This window comes from Macrobrachium nipponense, chromosome 22, assembly GCF_015104395.2.
Source record: "Macrobrachium nipponense isolate FS-2020 chromosome 22, ASM1510439v2, whole genome shotgun sequence".
Classification (NCBI taxonomy): domain Eukaryota; kingdom Metazoa; phylum Arthropoda; class Malacostraca; order Decapoda; family Palaemonidae; genus Macrobrachium; species Macrobrachium nipponense.
Genome location: NC_087213.1, coordinates 56,940,589 through 56,962,717, shown reverse-complemented (window position 1 = coordinate 56,962,717; position 22,129 = coordinate 56,940,589). Strand labels below are relative to the sequence as shown.

Here is a 22,129-nt window from a genome sequence, read left to right as displayed (position 1 = left end):
ATTTCTTGGTTTCACCTCCCTAAGGTGGAAGCTGGCTTTTTGTTGGAAAAAAAAAAATATATATATATAGATATAGATATATATTATAGTTATATACATATATATACATGCATTATATATGTAGTTATATATATATATATATATAATATATATATATATATATACGTATATATATATATATACGTATATATATTTGTTAGTTGATTTTACATCAGGTACACTAAACCAGAATTTAGGATATGCAAGCTTTTATTCGTTGTAGCGTTTCGACACATTATGCGTGTATATACATTTCTGTTAGTATGTGTATATTTAACAAGTTTATATTAACAGAATAGTACAAAATATATTAAATGAAAGGGATGATTGAGTAACAGCTCACCGAAGCGTATTTGAGACAACATGCGTATAATGCGTAAGGGAAGAGTATCACCTCTTGACAGGAATCTTATTAGCCTTGAGAATCTTAAGTAGTATTTATATATCTTTAACTGATCCTTCAGAGAGCAAATATCTTGGTATATGGCAATCTAAGGGGTTTGTAGAGGAGAGTTTTAGAAGCTAATATTTAAAATGGTATGAGATACATACTTAGAATTTTTTATGTACAATTTTTATATGTATAGTTGGTATGGGGTCAGATTTTTTGCAAGGTACGCACAAGATGACTTAGAACCACAGTCTTTGAAATTTCTATGTACAAATTGTATGACTTTAGATTTTCTGCAAGTCAATATAAAAGATGAGTTAGGATAAATACAATCTTAATATCTCTATGTACAAATCGTACTGGTTCAGATATCTTCCAAGTTAATGTATAAGAAGATTTAGGAGAAATACCGGCTTTCGAAATTTCTATGTACAAATCGTGTGACTTCAGATTTGTAAGGCGATCGATAAAATGGCAGGAGGAGATATATCCTTAGAGGTTTTTATTTACAAAAAGTATGGAGTAATAAGAGCAGTATCGAATACATTAAGCTAACTTTAAAGTTGTTAATGTTTGTTCACGCGATCAGCTGATCTCGGAGAATGGGTATTTGTCAAGGGGAATTATTCTATGCGTAAGGAGATACGTGTCCCACATGGCCATGGGCGATGGCTCCTATGTGGCCTATGTGACCGTGCCCATGTGCGATGTGGGCTCCGTGCCCAATGTGGCCACCGTGACCGATATGACCACCATGACCGATATGACCACCATGACCGATATGACCAACATGGCCAATGTGACCTCCATGCACGATGGGGCCTCCGTGGACAACATGGCCAACATGACCTATGTGGCCGTGACCAATTGGACCTCCATACACGGCTGGACTTCCGTGCACGATGTGCCCACCGTGTCCGTGTCCAACATGACCTACATGACCAATGTGACCTCCATGGACCACATGATCCGTATGGGTTATGTGGCTGTGCTCAGCGTGGCCGTGACCTCCATGGACTATGTGGTCTCCATGGCTGATGTGCGCTGCGTGGACGACTGGGGCCCCATGGCCAACATGAACGGCATGATCGACGTGATCAACGTGGTCGACATGGCCAGCGTGGACTGCGTGGCCAGCATGTCCTACATGTCCTACATGACCAGCATGTCCTACATGGCTTGCATGTCCGTGGGCCACATCATGGGCGGCCACCCCTTCGTAAGACACCTGGTGGGAAGGAAGATAGACGGAATTTAGGATGTGATAGAAAACGAGAATGTGATAGAAATATGAGTCTTGTTAACTATTTTGTCTACGCTTCGTTTTCTTTGTAAGATGAATTTGTATATTTATGCATGGAAATTAAAGTTCCACGTTTGCAGAGGACGTCGCTTGTGTATTAAATAAATACATTTGAACCTTATAAATTGAAAGCTACCTGTGATTTGATAATTGATTACAGAACACTTTGAGCTGTGCCCTTCGTTTCTAAAAATGATGAATAATTATTGTTTTACTTTGGAATTTGTTTGTCATTTTCCTGCAAATAAAAGTGAATCTATCTGGCTTCCTCATATCAAGATCTTGACAAGACTCGCCATGTAATTGGGAAAATTATTTATGTATTCTCGTCATGTAATGGAATGGATTGATATGCTCTTGTCGTGTAATAGAAGGGGGGAAAGGTGTGACTGTATGACTTGCATATGACTAATGGAGGTTAGACGTGATTTACCAAGCACCAAGTCAGAATTCCGAAAGTGAAGACGGAAAAATAACACCGTAACGGATATTCAAATAGATTTTCGCTGGATACAAGGTTGTTTGACATTTTCAAGGAAATTTGGGAAATGAAGTAGCAGAATTGAATGTAAAGGGCTTAATTTGTATCGTAATTTATAACTTTCGTTTTCTTGATTGTTACTTTAAGCGCTTTTTTTTTCTTCTAAAGAAAATTAATGGTTGATATGGTTTACAGTTATGATGCCAAATTCTTAAGAATAACTTCAGCAAGCCTTCTGTCTGTTACCTTGGATTGAATATTCTTCAGAATCAAAGGTATTAAATTTTATTATTTAATTTTGCACATCGTACATGTGGGTCATGACTGTATTCTTTTCAATTTATCGCCCTTGATTTCAATATTGATTTGTTACATTTTATAGATGTTATGTTGATTGCCTCTGTAATTTAATGTATCCTCTTGCTGTTTGCAATTTTATTTTATGTATTTTTGCGGTTTGTTGTGTTTTTTTATGATTAGGCGTTTTAGTCTGCCGAAGTTTTCTAAGCAATTCAGTGACCTTCATCTTTCTACAGAATAATTTATGAATTTTGCGAATGTCATCGGGAACTGTAGTTCAATCAAAAGGCTGTTCAGTAGATCCCTCGTTTGTCCATATTTAACTGTTTTCTTCTGCTATTTGATCTGTACATAAAAGTTATTGTATGATTTTTAAGATGGCTGTATGTGTTAATAGTAATAATAATGAGAATAATAATAATTATTAAAAGTTTGTCTTGTGAAGGAAATGTTCGATTAAGTAAATATTATGTATACAATATGATCTGATATGCAAATTCCACTCAAAGACATAATCATGATTCAATCGAGTTATCTGAACTCTTAAGAAATTATTATTATTATTATTATTATTATTATTATTATTATTATTATTATTATTATTATTATTATTATTTTATTATTCAGAAGGTAAACCCCTGTTCACATTGAGCAAGCCAACGGAGGCCTTTGACTTGAAATTCTACCTTTCAAAGACTATGGTGCCCATTCCAAAGAAGTTACAGAAGAAAAAATGGAATGTATGTTTCTATACAAGCACAGAGGAGAAGGGGAAAGCTTATTTATTTTTTCCGGTGTATTCTAACCTTTGTATAGAATTCAGGGTGTATTTATTTTTTCTGTGTATTCTAACCTTTGTATGGAATTAAGGGTGTTTATTTTTTCCTGTTTATTCTAACCTTTGTATGGAATTCAGGGTGTACTTTTTTCTGTGTATTCTAACCTTTGCTTTGAATTCAGGGTGTATTTATTTTTTACTGTTGTTTTTAACTTTTGTATGGAATTGAGGGTGTTTATTTTTTTCGTGTGTATTCTAACCTTTGTATGGAATTCAGGGTGTATTTATTTTTTCTGTGTATTCTAACCTTTGTATGGAATTGAGGGTGTATATATTATTTACTGTTTTCTAACCTTTATAATGAACTCTGGGTGTACTACTTATTTTTTTCTGTGTATTCTAATCTTTGCATGGAATTGTCAGGGTGTATTTTTTTTCTGCGTGTTCTAACCTTTGCGTGGAATCCGTAGTCGTCGGCGGTGTAAGTGACGATCTGCTTGCGTCCGTCAGGCAGAAGGACGTGGTAGGACCCCTTGACGACGTTCCCGTCGGAAGTTTCCGAGCGGCTGTAGTCGGTGCCGGTGTAAGCATCGGACACGCCGTATCCGAATTCGTAAGGCAGTTTCGCCTGCGATGGAAAATAACGTTTTAGTAGTGTGTGTGTCTGTTTTTTTTTTTCTTACTGTAGGTACGGTTGTTTGAAATACTTCATTTCAATTTCAGTTTTTTTTAAAAATTAATTTTAGGTTTCTTTTATCATTTATCTGACAATATCAAGTACAAGTGGTGAATTATATGGTGCTTGGAGAGATATATATATATATATATATATATATATATATATATATATATATATATATATATATATATATATATATATATGTATGTATGTATGTAGTATGTATGTATATATATACATACATACATTTACAGTATATGTATTGGCGTATACATAGTATGTTCACATATACATATAGTATACATATGCATATATATACTGTGGCATTCGAATCATGTCTTTATAACTCTGCCAATCATTCAACGTCAGAAATGTTATTCAGACTCTTCCCGAAGTGCCAACTTCACCTCCCCCTCCTCCTCCTCCCCTCTCAACTTGAAAACAAATATTTGAAGTTGGACAGTCAATACATCAAAGAAAATTTGAGAGCGAGCGAGATTGATTTGGAGAGAGCGCATCCTCCTCCTTTCCTCTCCCCCCTCCCCCGCCCCCGACCCCGCCCCTCTCCCCACTCCGCTCTGCCCCGCCCCTAGTTCATCCATTACTTACATGAACAACAACGGGCTGTGCAACGACGGTGGGCACAGCTGGCACTATGGCATGGACAGGGGCATGATGAATGGGAGGACCGTATGCAATATCGGCTGCCTCCGCCACCGCCTCCGCCTCGGCTTCAGCCGTAGGATCTGCCACCGCTTCAGCCTCGGCCGTCGGTTCCGCCACCGCCTTCGCCGAGGCGCGGGCCACTAGGGCCAGTGCCGCTAACGCCACCTGTTGAGGAGAATGTCGGTTTCATTAAGGCAGATTCATTTCACCTACTCGCCATGCTTATATGTATGTTGGGTAGATAGGGTTATAAGGTTTTCGTGAGCAGTGTAGTCTCTCTCTCTCTCTCTCTCTCTCTCTCTCTCTCTCTCTCTCTCCCTCTTCTGGACATGTAAGTATGCAAGAGCTTGTATTGACTCTTCACTCTCTCTCTCTCTCTCTCTCTCTCTCTCTCTTCTCTCTCTCTCTCTCTCTCTTCTGGACATGCATGTATGCAAGAGTTTGTGTCGACCGTTCACGCTCGAAAAGCTCTCTCTCTCTCTCTCTCTCTCTCTCTCTCTCTCTCTCTCTCTTCTGGACATGTATGTATGCAAGGGTTTGTGTTGACTGTTCTCTCTCTCTCTCTCTCTCTCTCTCTCTCTCTCTCTCTCTCTCTCTCTCTTTCTAGACATGTATGTATGCAAGAGTTTGTGTTGACTGCTCTCTCTCTCTCTCTCTCTCTCTCTCTCTCTCTCTCTCTCTCTCTCTCTCTCTCTCTCTCTCTCAGACATGGCTGAACAGAGTTGCATATCATCGTATCATTAATGAGAAAATGGAAAGCGGGGAAATCTTCGTCATGATCGTCTGCTTCGCAGCCTTGAAGTATTGATAGTTACGTCGGTCCGAGTTTCATGTCTTCGTGGATCAGTGGAGTCCAGCTCCAAACGTCTCATTATGTCCACTTGGGAGACTCTATACGACTACATAAGACTCTCTAAGGTCAAGATAAGTGTGATGACATATTTTCGAGTCACGAGACGGAAGGTTGGACAGTGACCTTCCCTCCCCCTTTTTATATCTCATAAATAACCAAAAGCTGTATACTGTGTGTATGTGTATTGTATTTGTGCAGACAGGCAAGGTCTCTTATTTATGTAATTCCTTTGACCTCGTCTTGCGTCTTCCTAATGAACATCATAATATTTATTTGGAAGCTATAATAATAATAATAATAATAATAATAATAATAATAATAATAATAATAATAATCCAGCCCTTACTGTTAGCAGAAACCTTTACTAACCAAGGTACCCCATACAGAAGCAATAATAATAATAATAATAATAATAATAATAATAATAATAATAATAATAATAATAATAATAATAGAGAGGTCTGAAACTGGAGGAACCACGAGCAATCTGTATTTGCTCGGACTGATGATGGTCTGATGATAATGTAAAAAAAAAATGTGAGTAAATTTGGAAGAAAGAATGTATAATTTATGCAGTCAGTAAATGAAAAATTTATAACGGTACTGGAAGGAATGGCGATTCTTGTCACCGGATATAATCGTATAATGTCCTTGAAAGTTTCGTTATTGTTTTGAGAAATTGAAGACAATTGAAAGGAAGGGAGTAGCTTAGTGTTTGGAATCAATTATCAGCAAAGATTTATTTGTAAATAAAAAAAAAAAATTAAGAGAGCAGTATATTAAGAGAAATGAAGCTCTTCGTATCTTAAACATGAAAATAGTTGAGTCTGGAGATTTCAGTGTCTTGGTTTGGCAACCTATCGGTAAGAAATCGGACACGCTGTTGACCCGCCAGTTGCCAAGGCACGATAATTAAACTGTTGTTAACTGTAAGTTGTGTCAGTTGATTTCTGATGTCTCTGTTATCTTTTTTGGAAACGGTTTCTCTCTCCTTCGTCTTCGATGATAGTTGATGTTTTTACTTGTAATGGTAATGTTATGAGGAGTCATTCTTTGTTTGGAGGGTCTTAATATTATGTTGATTGTTTCATTTCTTCCTACAAACACACACACACACACACACACACACACACACACACACACACACACACACACATATATATATATATATATATATATATATATATATATATCAATATATATATATATATATATATATATATATACATATAATATGTATATATAGTATATATAATATATATATATATATATATAGTATATGATATATATATATATATATATATATATATACATTATATCTATATCATATATATATATATATATATATATATATATTATATATATATGAAAACAAAATCCTTTATAACAAAAGTAAACAAATCGTCAAACTTGGGGCATTACCGACAACGCGAACCGTACCGGTACACTACGCAACTTGGCTCATACGTGCATACCTGCATATGCATCTCGCATGCGCATGCACTTAGCGTGCGTTACGGCGACGACCGCCCCTGCATTTGGGAGGGTTACCTCACGCGGCTATTTTCGGCACTTTTGATCGCTCGTAGGACGCCACCGACACTCGGCGGTGGTTCCATTGACGGATTTCTGTTACGGTTCTCGGTCCCGCTCGTTTGTTGTGTTGACCTGTCGAAATACAGGGTTCCAGCTGGCCTCGCATTGTCACTGCATGTCACTGACTTTTTTATTATTTTTTTTTTTCACTGGGTGTGCATGCACACGGGTGTTGTCATTTCTATTTTTGTATTGCTTTGCGCATGCGAAATGCGTTTTTTTTATTTATTAATTTTTTTAGTATATGCGCATGAATTATTTCAACATATATATATATATATATATATATATATATTAGTTTATATATATATATATATATATATATATATATATGTATTTTATATATATATACATATTATATAATTTATATATATATATATATATATATACTATGTATTTCTATTATATATATATATATATATATATATATATATATATATATATATATATATATATATATATATATATATATATATATATAATAATATAAATATATATATATATATATATATATATATATATATATATATATATATATATATATATATATATATATATGCTGATGGACATATGTACTGTGAGGATAATCAACAAGCTGTTGCGATCATTTAGATTCTTCAAGGGAAAGACACCGCAGTGGCCAATTTTTTTTTTTTCAGTATTCTTGCAAATTGCATCTTCATTATATCTTGCATTATACCGGATAAGAATCAGAATTTGACAATCATCTCTTGAGATCACCTGAGGACAGTGTCTTTTCTTATCTTTGTAGTGTCAGGTGTTCCCCGGAAGATTAAATGTTGACTGGTTTAAGAGCATCGTTTGCTCGAATTAAAGATTTATAGTGCGCTTATTTTTAACTAAAATTTATTTTATTTTATTTATCCTTATTAAACGGTTGTTCCTGAAGAGAATGAAAAATTCCCCTTCGTATATCTACGCTGGACGTCTATTCATTGACACCTCCCCCCACCCCCTCCTTCTATACACGCACCCACACCTCGTTATTCCAGTTTCTTGTACATATTCTCCCTATTCCTGGATACGAAGGCCCTTCCATTCCAACACATAACCTATTATCTCGTCTGTAAAGTATTTCCTCAAATTAGGGTGTCCCGGAGAAACTTCAACGCGCCGTAGAAACTTATCCGAGAGAAAAATAATCTTTTCCATCTTTTCCGTCATTTCTTATCGAACTCATTTTGTATAACGTCTTCCTTCTCACGTGTTTTATTTATTTGTTTGTTTATTTGTTTATTGTTTTGACGTGTAGAAAGAGAAAAGATCTTCACCTCTTGGTTTTTCTTTAAATGATTTATATTGTTTTGTTAGGGAAAAGGGGCAGGAAGGAGATCCTATATAGGCAACCTTAGCACTTTATTTTTTCTATTTTTTAACGTCTTGCAAGAAAAGAAAGATATTCACATTTTGATACTATTTTATTTTTTGTTTATATTGTTTTGTTTTGGGGGGGAGGGGGGCGGGGCTCCTATATAGACAACCTACGATTGACGGACAATGTCATAATTCGTCAATGTAAAAATAGCCTAGATAAATTAACGTATATTTGAGTAGGTAATGCTGATTACTGTTTTTTTTTCATAATTAGACATTTGAAATTATATGTAATAATAACTAAAACATTGCAGAAAAAATTTAACTTAAAAATACTCAAACATATACTATACTTGCTAGTCATCTCCTCACTACAATGCTTAACCTTTACATGCAGAAATCATCATAAAAGGCTCACCAACAGTACGTCTTCCCTCTCAGTGCCCGGCTCACGGCTTGCGCCATATCTTACTTACACTTCCAGACTTGGTTCATATGTAAAACACATACACACGTGTGTCTATCAATCTATATGTATATATACATTATATATACATATACATGTGTGTTTTTTATAATATGCATATATATGTATATATTTATAAACACACACACACACACACACACACACACACATATATATATATATATATATATATATATATATATATATATATATATATATATATATATATATATATGTACGCACCATATGCACTAGCATTGCATGCAAACCGACTCGCGTGCATTTTGACAGCCAATGTATTACCATATAAATATACCACATCTCTTAATTTGAAATACGTGAGAAATCATGCGAAATTCAGCACGAGCTAATGACGCTTGCGTAATCTCTAGTCTGTTTAGGGGTGATCTTAGAAAACTTTACGCTCTGTGATTACGCCGGCTCAACATTTATATGTGAAGAGATTACTGGAGTTGCGGACTGAAAATTACATAAACTGGGCAATATTTTAGGTAGGGCGCCACGCCCCTTTTATACGGGAAAGCAGTCATGTGTATATATATTATATATATTTATATATAATTAAATATATATATATATATATATATATATATATATATATATATATAGATATATATATAGATATATAGATATATAGATATATAGATATATATAAATATATATATATATATATATATATATATATATATATATATATTATATATATATATATATATATATTATATATATATATACATACATAAAGGTAGATAGATAAATAGTTCGCTTAATGGAAAGGAGTGACTCATTCAAAAGACTTATATAGCTACAGTAATAGCTGACTGCCAGTAATAGCAGATGATGCCAATGCAGTCTATATTCCTAACTCTCTCTCTCTCTCTCTCTCTCTCTCTCTCTCTCTCTCTCTCAGACACACACACACACACACACATTCAAGTTTAGTCAAGTATCCATCCTTGCGTTTAACTGTATCCAGACATTTATCCATTGACTTATTACCAAATTTGCAGTTAATTATCATGATGTAAAGAGGAAACATCTCCTATCATATCAATGTAATATTCGAGAAATTATCTTTGCTGTTTTCAACTCCTTCAGTGAAAGATTAAATGAACAGTACAGGGAAGAAAGCGATATTGTCTATTTGAATGCAGTGACTAAGTTTGAGAAGATTTGAGAGCAAAGAGTTTTATGACTTGAAATTTTACGCGCTTAATTATTTCATTGTGAAATTGAATTGTTATTTCCGCTAGAGGCTTTACTGAAATTAACAAGAAATAGAAGAATCATTTAAGTCTTTTGCCACCAATCCGATGAGGACGGTGTACATAGGGCCAATACGAAACGTCTTGGCTACAGTATAATACCCTCCTTTAAAACGATAATGGATACCTACCCTGAGGTACATGGTGATGATTGATTGAGCGCCGTGCGTGTGAATTCCTCCCCCGCTTTGCAGAGAACGAGAGCGCTCTTCGGCTAAATTAGCAGCAACAGCAAAGCAGTGTCGTGTGCCGGGAGGAATGACTTGGCTGATCAAATGGCGTCCTCCTTCTTCTTCTTCTTCTTCAAGATGAGACTAAGAGAGATTCCCCCTTATTCTTCTTGCGACATCGAGTCTTGCAGAGATTGTGTGTGTGAGAGATCCCACGAGAGCCGATGTGTGTGTGAGAGAGAGAGAGAGACAGAGGTCGCCGAGATCTTTCTCACCCCCGGGTGGCGTTTGAGCAACTGAGGACTCTGTAAAGCAATGACCAGATATATAAAGGTGGGAAATAAAAACCTGCGACAAGGTTACATTCCTGTCATGCACATGAGGTGGGAGCTACTAGGGACTCCCCCCACCCATCCTCCTGAAGCCGTTTTCTATACGCTGTGATTGGGTGGCTGCTTCTCCTCCCGTATTTTCTTCTCATTTTTTTTCCTTTTCACAATATCGTCAAGGTGGCCGGAGAGCTGATTATACGGACCGTGGAGAAAGATGCAAATCAGCCTCTCATAAGTTTGCTTTTTTTTCTTTTTATTCTTAATTTCGGTTTTTTATTGGCTTGTTGACATTGGCGAAGATGTGTCGCCGTTATTCGAGATTGGTGCAATAATAGGGCTTGTGGCTGGAACCTTGCGTGAAAAGGGAAAACTTTGGCAAGATCCTGCGCTGGATGCTACGTATCTATCTATATATATAATATATATATATATATATATATAATATATATATATATATAGATATATATATATATATATATACATATATATATATATATATACTATATATATATATATATATATATATATATTTAGATACCTAGTAGCTGAGCAATTGCTTATTCGCTTATTGAGTCGTATAAAGTTGTATTACTCAATATTGCACTATAATTTGTAAATCCGCAAAACTGAGAAGAAGAAGAGTAAATAATAATAATAAGAATAATAATAGTAATAATAATAATACGAACAATTACGGTTACAAATAATCCCCAGGTACTGGTAGATTTTTCAACACCTGCAACTTCCATAAAACAAACACACACACACCCGAAAATGTGAAAAGAGGCTTCCATCACATTCTCGCAATAGCTGTGAAGAGCGCGCGCAAAAAAAAAAAAAAAAAAAAACAAAAAAAAAAAAAAAAAAAAAACTGCGTGCTTATACGCTCGTGTACTTAACTTGAAAGAAGAAGAAGAGGGGCTGTGAAGATGTTAAATATGACTTTTCATCACCCGTAATTATGTCGGAGGTCTTAATTGCTTGATGGCGAGGGAAGTTTTCTGGATCTTTTCGCGAGCCAGTGAGCGTATAATTGAGGAGTGCAGCTTGGTTGTAAGCGTTTGAATATTAGCGTTGATCTGTTTACAGGATTAACCGTAGAATTATTATTAAATTTATTTTTCGTCTCTCTCTCTCTCTCTCTCTCTCTCTCTCTCTCTCTCTCTCTCACACACACACACACAGTATTTATAAAAGCACAGGAACCAATAAAGGGATTTTGCCCATGTACAGAGTAATCGGGAGGTTTGTAGGTTTTTTCATATACTTACAAATCACAAATATCATTCTATCTCTCTATCGTGTGTGTGTGTATATATATATATATATATATATATATATATACATATGTGTGTATATTATATATAGTTATATTTATTATATATATATATATATATATATACATATATATATATTTATAAAACTATACGACTCCATTTGTGCTTATACTTGTGTGTTCTCTGTGAATGGTAAAATGCCGTGTTAGTTCTGAGATGGAGAGAATAAAGAGGTTATTGATAAGGTGTAAGATATTTGCGAACGGCCTTTGAATACTATTGGAAATTTCGGAAATTATTGATCATTATCGATGGCGAAATGTTGCAGGAGCAGGCGAAACGTCAAGAGAATAAACGGAAGTAGTAAAGAAAGCAGGCAGAGGGTATAAGAGATTTTTCCAAATTCGTTGGATATTTTTGGAAATATCAGGAAATGACTGGTCATACTCGTTGGGAAAATGTTGCAGAAGCAGGTGAAACATTAAGAATATTCCCGTATACATTATGCACACACACACACACACACACACACAAAAAACCACACACATATATATATATATATATATATATATATATATATATATATATATATATGATATTATGTATATATATAGTATATATATATGCATTTATATTTTTGTGTGTATTATGTGTATATACAAACTAAAATATAAATGCACATACATAATATATAAGGGAATATTCTTAATGTATATATACATATATGTATATATATGTGTGTTTGTAATACGTGTGCATGTGTGCAACATACAGGTAAAGAAAGATTAAAACCAGGATGACATTGAATTATACATCTCTACGTTCAATGAAGTGTGCTGTCAATGAATTAATCAGACATAAGGTTATGAACGGAGAATAAGTACTATCGCAAGATTAATGTTATCTTTGATAAAGTAAGCCGAGGCCAAACCCTGGAATAACAAAACAAAAAAAATAACATAGCAACATTGAAAGGGAAAATGTGTTTATAAATTCCTGTACTGTCGAAAATTATTTAACACCTTATCGTGGTGTCGCTACTTTTGCGACTTAATGACGCAGAGCGATCTCGTAAGTAACGGAACTTATCCACGCTCCGTTGGCCCCCCCAAGTATTTTTAGGAAAATATATATTTTTTTTCTTGGTGTGGTCGTTGTCACTCTCTCATCCCGGAACGGGAGAAAGAACGCCTCTTCATATTACTTAACAGCAATTCGGAATTTTTGTATTTAATTTGTCTTTTATATATATATATATATATATATATATATATATATATATAAAGGTTTTTCTTTGCCACGAAGGAAAAAAAATGAAAAAACGAGTTAGCCGAATAGGACGAAAGTACTCGGATAACTCGTTTTTTTCATTTTTTCCTTCGTGGCAAAAAAACCTTTATTTATACATAGCATCACGTTTTATATACTTCGTGATCAAGTTATTCATATATATAAATATATATATATATATATATATATATATATATATATATATATATATATATATATATAGCAGCGCCTCAGTGGTGTGGAAGGTATGGTGCTGGCGTGCCACCTCGGTGGCTGTGAATTCGATTCTCGGGCATTCAACTGAGGGGTGAGAGAGGTGTATGTCTGGTGATGGAAGTTCACTCTCGTTGTGGTTCGGAAGTCACGCAAAAGCCGTTGGTCGCATTCCTGAATAATCACTGGTTCCATGCAACGTAAAAACACCATGCAAACAAATATATACAGTCGGTTTTGTTATCTACACTTTTGGTTTGGAAGCTGATTGCTTTCGTGTGTTTTTGTATGGTTATTACTTTTTTTGCAAAAGAAAACTTTTGAGATGTCTTTGTCTGTCCGTCCGCACTTTTTCTGTCCGCTCTCAGATCTTGAAAACGACTGAGGGTAGAGGGCTGCAAATTGGTTTGTTGGTCATCTACCCTCCAATCATCAAACAACCATATTGCATCCCTCTGGCCTCAGCAGTTTATTTATTTCATTTGAGGTTAAAAGTAGCCATGTTCGTGCGTCTGGCACCAGTATAGGTGCTAACAACACAGTACACCACCGGGCCATGGCTGAAAGTTTCATTGGCCGTGGCTGAGAGTTTCATGGGCCGTGGCTGAGAGAGTTTTATACACTATTATACGCTGTACAGCTCGATTGCACATTTTACTTTTCTTTTTTTTAATCCTCCGCTTTTTCACATATTTTAAAGGAATATAATTAGTGGCTTGCAGTACGGGTTAATGATAGTGATATTGGTGATAATGAATAACTTCCAGTAGCTTTATCAACCTACCTAGCAAACCAAACCACGCCTTCCCCCTCCCTTTACACGAATACTTTATAAATTTAACTTTTCATTTACTGTGATGCTTACCTTTCAGAAGTGGTTTCATCACCTAATGCATATTGTTACGTACAAACATAAATGAGGAAATACACACGCACGCACGCTTACATACATTATATATATATATATATATATATATATATATATATATATATATGTGTGTGTGTGTGTGTGTATATGTATATATATACATATTTATATATATATTATATATATATATATATATATAGATAGATATATATGTATATATATATATAGTATATATATATATATATATATATATACATACATATATATCTATCTATATATATACATATATATATATATATATATATATATTAATGTTATAATATATATGAATATATATATGTATATATGTATATATATATATATATATATATATATATATATATATATAATATCTATAATGCATGCGTGCTTGTGTACGTGCATGAGCTCGCATGCTTGCGTGCTTGTAGACGGCATGTGAGTACGTCAAGTCAATTTCGTGCGCGTAGAAGCACACACACACACACAATCCCACGTACATGACATGACCATCCATATGTAAAGAGAGCTTGATTGCAACGGGGGACCTTAGCGATATTTTTTGTGTTTATTAAAGAAATGATGATTGTTGGGAGCAATGCATTTGCCATTGAAGGTCAACACATACTACAGCGTAGTGTGAAAGTGGGTTACTTACAGGAATGTCGCATAAAGGAATGTTATTTTAAGGTGATATAAGAGTTACAGTATAGTAAGTGAAATTGTACAGAGGTCGTTAAGATATGGGGAATGAATATTTACTTGCTCAGTTTATTAATATATTGAATTTTATTTATTTATTTTCTTATTTTTTGGCTGAGCAATATGGTCCTTGTTCCGAGATATTCGAGATAGGTAAGGCAGGGTCATTCTCCTCTTCTCAAAGGTCAAAGGTCATCACAAAATCGACGGATGGCTATCGTTGTACGATATTCCTAACGTGTAGCGAATTAGATCAGCGAATTAGATATTAAACGATATTCGTGGCTTAATATTTTTGTGCTTGTGTGTGTGTACATACAAACACACACTCACACACACCTGAGGAAAATTATCATCTCCGTTGAATTATTAAAATGATAATACTACCTTGCAAACGAACAGATTATCGAAGTATTATTATTATTATTATTATTATTATTATTATTATTATTATTATTATTATTCCATATGTAATAAATGGTGTCAATTATTCCTACTTGGCAATGAAGTGAACACTTACCACGTTTAGCACAAGTTGTATAATTGTTTGTGTACGTAGTATATGAAATACCTCTTAAGAGATTTGAAAATTGTGATGATCCCTTATGTACTTTGTTGTTTGAGATAATGAGAGGGCGGAAATAAAAAAAAAAAAGAGAAAGTTTGATGCTGATGAATTTATTCGCGAATGATAAAATAGAGCCTTGCAATGGGGAGACATTTGGCGTTGTTAGATATGGACGGTTGACTACTGCAATTTAGTTGCAAGAGAGTGTGATATATATATATATATATATATATATATATATATATATATATATATATATATATATATACACATATACAATATGAATGGATGTATGTATGTATATGTAAACATGTAATAAAGAAGCATAGTGAAAAAGGGAACATTATATACCTTGTATATAGTATATGTTTTATATTCCATCCGTTCAACCAATTGCGCTTCCTCTGGTCTTTGCTAGATTTTTTTTTTTTTTTGTATCTTTTTATTTACTTATTCTAAACCTTTCGACAGGATTTCCCGTGTGCTTGTTTTGTCGTCTTTTTATTTATTTATTTATATTTTTTAGCAGACGAAACATAAAGATATTGAAAACGGAAAAACGTAAGAGAAAATCAATATTGCGGTGTTGGTATAGTTTGTTACGGATGCCAGTTGTATATGTATATGCATACATATATGTATTACACATACATATATAAACAGAGAAGGTATATATATATATATATATATATATATATATATATATATACATATATTGATATATGCATATATGCATGCATGTCGGTGCATGACCTTAGCCTGAGATTACCTTTCGTCTTTCGAAAAATGCAGTTTCCTTGTAATAAGAATATAACTCATATTCAGTCTCCCCATCCATTTTTACTTAATTATTGTTACCGTTCCTCTCATCCTCCCGGGGAGGACGAAAGTGAATCCACATTTTTGGGGGGAAATCAATTTTGTGGGTCAGCGATTATTTTCTGGAGTTTTATCTCTCTCTCTCTTGGCCCACTTAAAGGATTTCCACTTAAAGGAATAAAACCTTTTAAGCGAAGAAAATTTAAAGGAATAAAATCTGTTAAGGGAAGAAAATTTAGAGTAAAATCTTCTATACGGAGGAAAATTTGAATGAATTAAATCTTTTAAGGGAAGAAAATGGAAAAGAACTAAATGTAAATGAAGAAAATTTTAAGGAATAAAATCTTCTATAAGGAGGAAAATTGAAAGGAATAAAATCTTGTAAATGAAGTAAATTGACAGGAATAAAATCTTGTAAATGAAGAAAATTGAGAGGAACTCATTTTAAATGAAAAAAAATTTGAAGGAATAAAATCTAAATGAAGAAAATTTGAAGGAATAAAATCTTCTAAAGGAAGAAAATTTTAATTAATAAAATCTTGAAAATGAAGAGAATTGAAAGCAATAAAATCTTTTACAAGGAGGAAAATTGAAAGGAATAAAATCTTCTAAAGGAGAAAATTTGAATGAATTAAATCTTTTAAAGGAGGAAAATTGAAAGGAATAAAATCTTGTAAAGGAAGAAAACATTAATTAATAAAATCTTGTAAATGAAGAAAACTGAAAGGAATAAATTCTTGTAAATGAAGAAAATATTGAAATGAACAAAATCTTGTAAAGGAAGAAAATTTAAAGGAATAAAATTTTCTAATGGAAGAAAATTTGAAGGAATAGAATCTAGATGAAGAAAATTTAGAGGAGTAAAATCTTTTAAATGGAGAAAATTTAAAGGAATTGAATCATTTGAGGACTTGACATTTTTATGAACAAAATCTTGCGAAGGAGAAACTGAAAGGAATAAAATCATCTAAAGAATTAAAATTTTAGGAATAAAATCTTGTAAAGGAAGAAAATTTACAGAATTAAAATCTTCCCTGAGGCACTCAGTGTTAGTGCCCCCATAGGTTTTATCGTGCAATAAATGTTTATCCATATGGCGTACGGCGCATGTTTTATGTATATATATATATATATATATATATATATATATATATAAATATATTATATATATATAGATAATAATATATATATATATATATATATATATATATATATATATATTATATATATTATATACATATATATATATATATATATATATATATATATATATATATATATATATATATAAATATATATATATATATATAATATATATATATATATATAATATGTATGTATTCATATACATAGACTACATAAATCGGTGATTTATATTATTATTATTATTATTATTATTATTATTATTGATATATTTCAGCACAGGATGAATAGATCGATAAATGCTATATTATATTATTATTATTATTATTATTATTATTATTATTATTGATATATATTTCAGCACAGGATGAATAGATCGATAAATGCTATATTATTTATTATTTATTATTATTATTATTATTATTATATTATTTTTTTTTTTTTTTTTTGCTCTATCACAGTCCTCCAATTCGACTGGGTGGTATTTATAGTGTGGGGTTCCGGGTTGCATCCTGCCTCCTTAGGAGTCCATCACTTTTCTTACTATGTGTGCCGTTTCTCTAGATCACACTCTGCATGAAGCCCGAGCTACTTCAGCCTCTAGTTTTTCTAGATTCCTTTTCAGGGATCTTGGGATCGTGCCTAGTGTTCCTATGATTATGGGTACGATTTCCACTGGCATATCCCATATCCTTCTTATTTCTATTTTCAGATCTTGATACTTATCCATTTTTCCCTCTCTTTCTCTTCAACTCTGGTGTCCCATGGTATTGCGACATCAATGAGTGATACTTTCTTCTTGACTTTGTCAATCAACGTCACATCTGGTCTGTTTGCACGTATCACCCTATCCGTCCTGATACCATAGTCCCAGAGGATCTTTGCCTGATCGTTTTCTATCACTCCCTCAGGTTGGTGCTCGTACCACTTATTACTGCAAGGTAGCTGATGTTTCTTGCACAGGCTCCAGTGGAGGGCTTTTGCCACTGAATCATGCCTCCTTTTGTACTGGTTCTGTGCAAGTGCCGGGCATTCGCTTGCTATGTGGTTTATGGTTTCATTTTTCGTATTGCACTTCCTACATATGGGAGAGATGTTATTTCCATCTATCGTTCTTGTGCCGCTGTTATCATTCCTTCAGTTTCCTTCTTTAGCTCTCCCCTCAGTAGCCATTGCCATGTGTCATCGCTGGCTAGTTCTTTAGTCTGTCTCATGTATTGTCCGTGCATTGGTTTGTTGTGCCAGTCCTCTGTTCTCTCTGTCATTCTCCTGTCTCTGTATATTTCTGGGTCTTCATCTACTTTTATTAGTCCTTCTTCCCATGCACTTTTTAGCCACTCGTCTTCACTGGTTTTCAGATATTGCCCCAGTGCTCTGTTCTCGGTGTTGACGCAGTCCTCTATACTTAGTAGTCCTCTCCCTCCTTCCTTTCGTGTTATGTATAGTCTGTCCGTATTTGCTCTTGGATGTAGTGCTTTGCGTATTGTCATATGTTTCCTGGTTTTCTGATCTATGCTGCGGAGTTCTGCCTTCGTCCATTCCACTATTCCTGCGCTGTATCTGATTACTGGCACTGCCCATGTATTTATGGCTTTTATCATATTTCCGGCGTTGAGTTTTGACTTGAGTATCGCCTTGAGTCTCTGCATATATTCTTTCCTGATCGTGTCCTTCATCTCTTGGTGTTTTATATCCCCTCCTTCCATTATTCCCAGGTATTTGTATCCTGTCTCATCTATGTGTTTGATGTTGCTCCCATCTGGTAGCTTTATCCCTTCAGTTCTCGTTACTTTGCCTTTTTGTATGTTGACTAAGGCGCATTTTTCTATTCCAAACTCCATCCTGATGTCCCCAGATACAATTCCTTACAGTCTGGATTAGGGTATCTATTTCCTTGATGCTCTTACCATACAGCTTGATGTCGTCCATGAACATCAGATGGTTGATTCTGTTGCCTCTTTTCTTGAGTTGGTACCCGGCATCCATCTTCTGTAGTACTTTTGTCATGGAATCATGGCTACTACGAAGAGTAGTGGGGACAGTGAGTCGCCCTGGAAGATCCCTCTCCTGATATTAACCTCTGCTAGTCTTATTCCAGAGCTTGTAAGTATGTATTCCAGTTGCGCATTGTATTTTTGAGGAAGCTGATGGTGTTTTCCTCTGCCCCATATATTTTCAGGCATTCTATTAGCCATGTGTGTGGTATCATGTCGAAGGCTTTCTTATATCCATGCTTAGGTTGGTTTTCCTTCTCCTACTGTTCTTCATTACCATTTTGTCTATCAGGAGCTGGTCTTTTGTGCCCCTACACTTCCTTCTGCAGCCTTTCTGTTGGTGGGGGATGGTGTTTGTCTCCTCTAGGTAATTGTATAGCCTTTCACTGATGATACCTGTTAGTAACTTCCACATTATTGGTAGGCAGGTGATAGGCCTGTAGTTACTGGCTATATTTCCCTTACTCTTGTCTTTTTGTACTAAGGAGTTCTTCCTGTGGTCATCCATTTGGTGCATGGTGATTTGAGATACAATGCTGGAGTTGTTCTGCTATTCGTGGGTGTAGGCCGGTTCCTTGAAGTTTTTGAGCCAGTATCCATGGACTTCATCGGGTTACCTGGGGCTTTCCAGTTTTGGTATTTTTCTTTAGTTGGTGTCTGACTGTGTCTGTCGTGATCTCTGTGAATCTTTGTTTTATTATTATTATTATTATTATTATTATTATTATTATTATTATTATTATTATTATTATTATTATTATTATTATTATTATTTGATATATGCTGGTACTGATATCGTAAACTTCACATTTCAGGTAAGTGGATCAATTAATTGTTCCGGTGATGGAAACTTAAAATGCTAAACTAATGTCCACGTAAGTATTTTTTTTCAATTGTATACCTCTTTAATAACTGATGGAACGTATTTGAAGTGACCGGTAAAAAAAAAAAAATATTTTAGTGTCAAATTATCCGTGATCTGCTGTTTCTAACGTCGGTATATATATATAGTATATAGTATATATATATATGTATATATATATATATATATATATATATAACATATCTATATACATATATGTATGTTATATATATATATTATATATATATCTATATATATATATATATTTTATACATATAATATTTATATAAATATATATATATATATATATATATATATATAATATATATATATATATATATATATATATATTATACATATCTATATATCATATATATATATATATATATATATATATAATATATATATATATTATATGTATATATATATATACCATATATGTATATATAGATATGTATATATATATATATATATATATATATATATATATATATATATATATCTATATATATATATATATATATATATATATGACTGGTAAAAGTGTTCTGTAACAACAGAATTCCATCTAATAAAAGGAGCCCATAAAAAACACCAAAATGTAGAGAGAAAAGTACTATATTTCAGAGGACTGCTGTCTCTCTCTTCAGGTATATGAATGAGAAAAGTTTACAGAAAAGGTGGTATTTATACCAAGAGATTCGTCCACAAGTAAGCCAATTTAGGTCACCTCGCTGATAATCTTCCTTTAATCTTCTTAAGCGTTGGTTGAATGAACACTGCGTCGACGATGTCCGATGTCCAATTCCCTTTTGAGATGTTCATTACCTGCTTCTCTTTTATTAAGGCCGATTCCATCATTTGACTCTTGTACCGGCAGTTGCTGCTATAAATTACACGTGACATATTCCAGTTTATTCTATGGTTATGTTCATTTATATGATTGAAAATAGCCGAGTTCTGTTGTCCATACCTAACTGACCGTTTGTGTTGTATTAATCTCTGGGGAAGTGATTTACCTGTAAATCCGATGTAAGATTGGTCACAGTCCTGGCATGGGATCTCATATACCCCAGAGCTTTGGGCGATGTCTTTTGTTGGGACGTTAATCAGGGATTTGGCTAAGGTATTTGGGTAGGTAAATGCAAAAGGGTTGGATTTCCCAAGGGTGTGAGTTACTCTCTTAATCGTCTCCAGGTGGGGAATTTTTATTTTATTGTTGGGTGTGTCTCTTGTCTTGTCTTTAGGGGGTCGGTAGAAAATTACGTTTGCTTTTTGAATTGCTTTCTCAATTATTATGGTCAGGATACTTTAAGATGAAAGTTGCTTGCGAATTAGTTCAAATTCTTTTTCCAGGAAATCTGGGGAACAAATTCGTAAGGCTCTTAAGAATAGGTTGCTAGCTAGACCTATCTTGATAGTATTGTCATGATAGCTAAAGTAGTGAATATGAAAGTGAGAACGTTGGTTTTCTGTATATGGTAAATTTGTATTCTGTCGTGTCTCTGATTATTAAAACATCAAGAAAAGGAATTTTGTTGTCTGTTTCCCATTCAACTTTACAATTTGATGCTGGGCACTAATGCGTTTAATTTTGAGAGGAATTCATTAAAATTACCCCACTTATTATCCCAAATGTTAGTATGTCATCCACGTATCTCATCCACAGCATGTTTTTGGGTTTTATTGCATTTATTACT

At 33.8% G+C, this 22,129-nt stretch overlaps 1 protein-coding gene across 1 annotated transcript; it reads right to left on the bottom strand.

Moving 5' to 3' along the window:
* Positions 1–231: 231 nt before the first annotated feature.
* Positions 232–10,638, bottom strand: LOC135198402 (cuticle protein 18.6-like). The gene is made up of 4 exons (XM_064225940.1): positions 10,305–10,638; positions 4,581–4,802; positions 3,744–3,920; positions 232–1,658 (listed from the first exon to the last, which is right to left on the bottom strand). Exons 1-4 carry the CDS (start codon positions 10,314–10,316, stop codon positions 1,059–1,061), a joined length of 1,011 nt encoding a protein of 336 aa, XP_064082010.1. The 5' UTR covers positions 10,317–10,638; the 3' UTR covers positions 232–1,058.
* Between the last annotated feature and the right edge of the window lie 11,491 nt (positions 10,639–22,129).

Coding starts and splice junctions, on each gene's coding strand:
- LOC135198402 (XM_064225940.1), bottom strand. Junction 3,921..4,580: donor CACAGCCCGTTGTTGTTCAT/GTAAGTAATGGA, acceptor TTTCCATCGCAG/GCGAAACTGCCTTACGAATT. Junction 1,659..3,743: donor ACTACGGATTCCACGCAAAG/GTTAGAACACGC, acceptor CCTTCCCACCAG/GTGTCTTACGAAGGGGTGGC.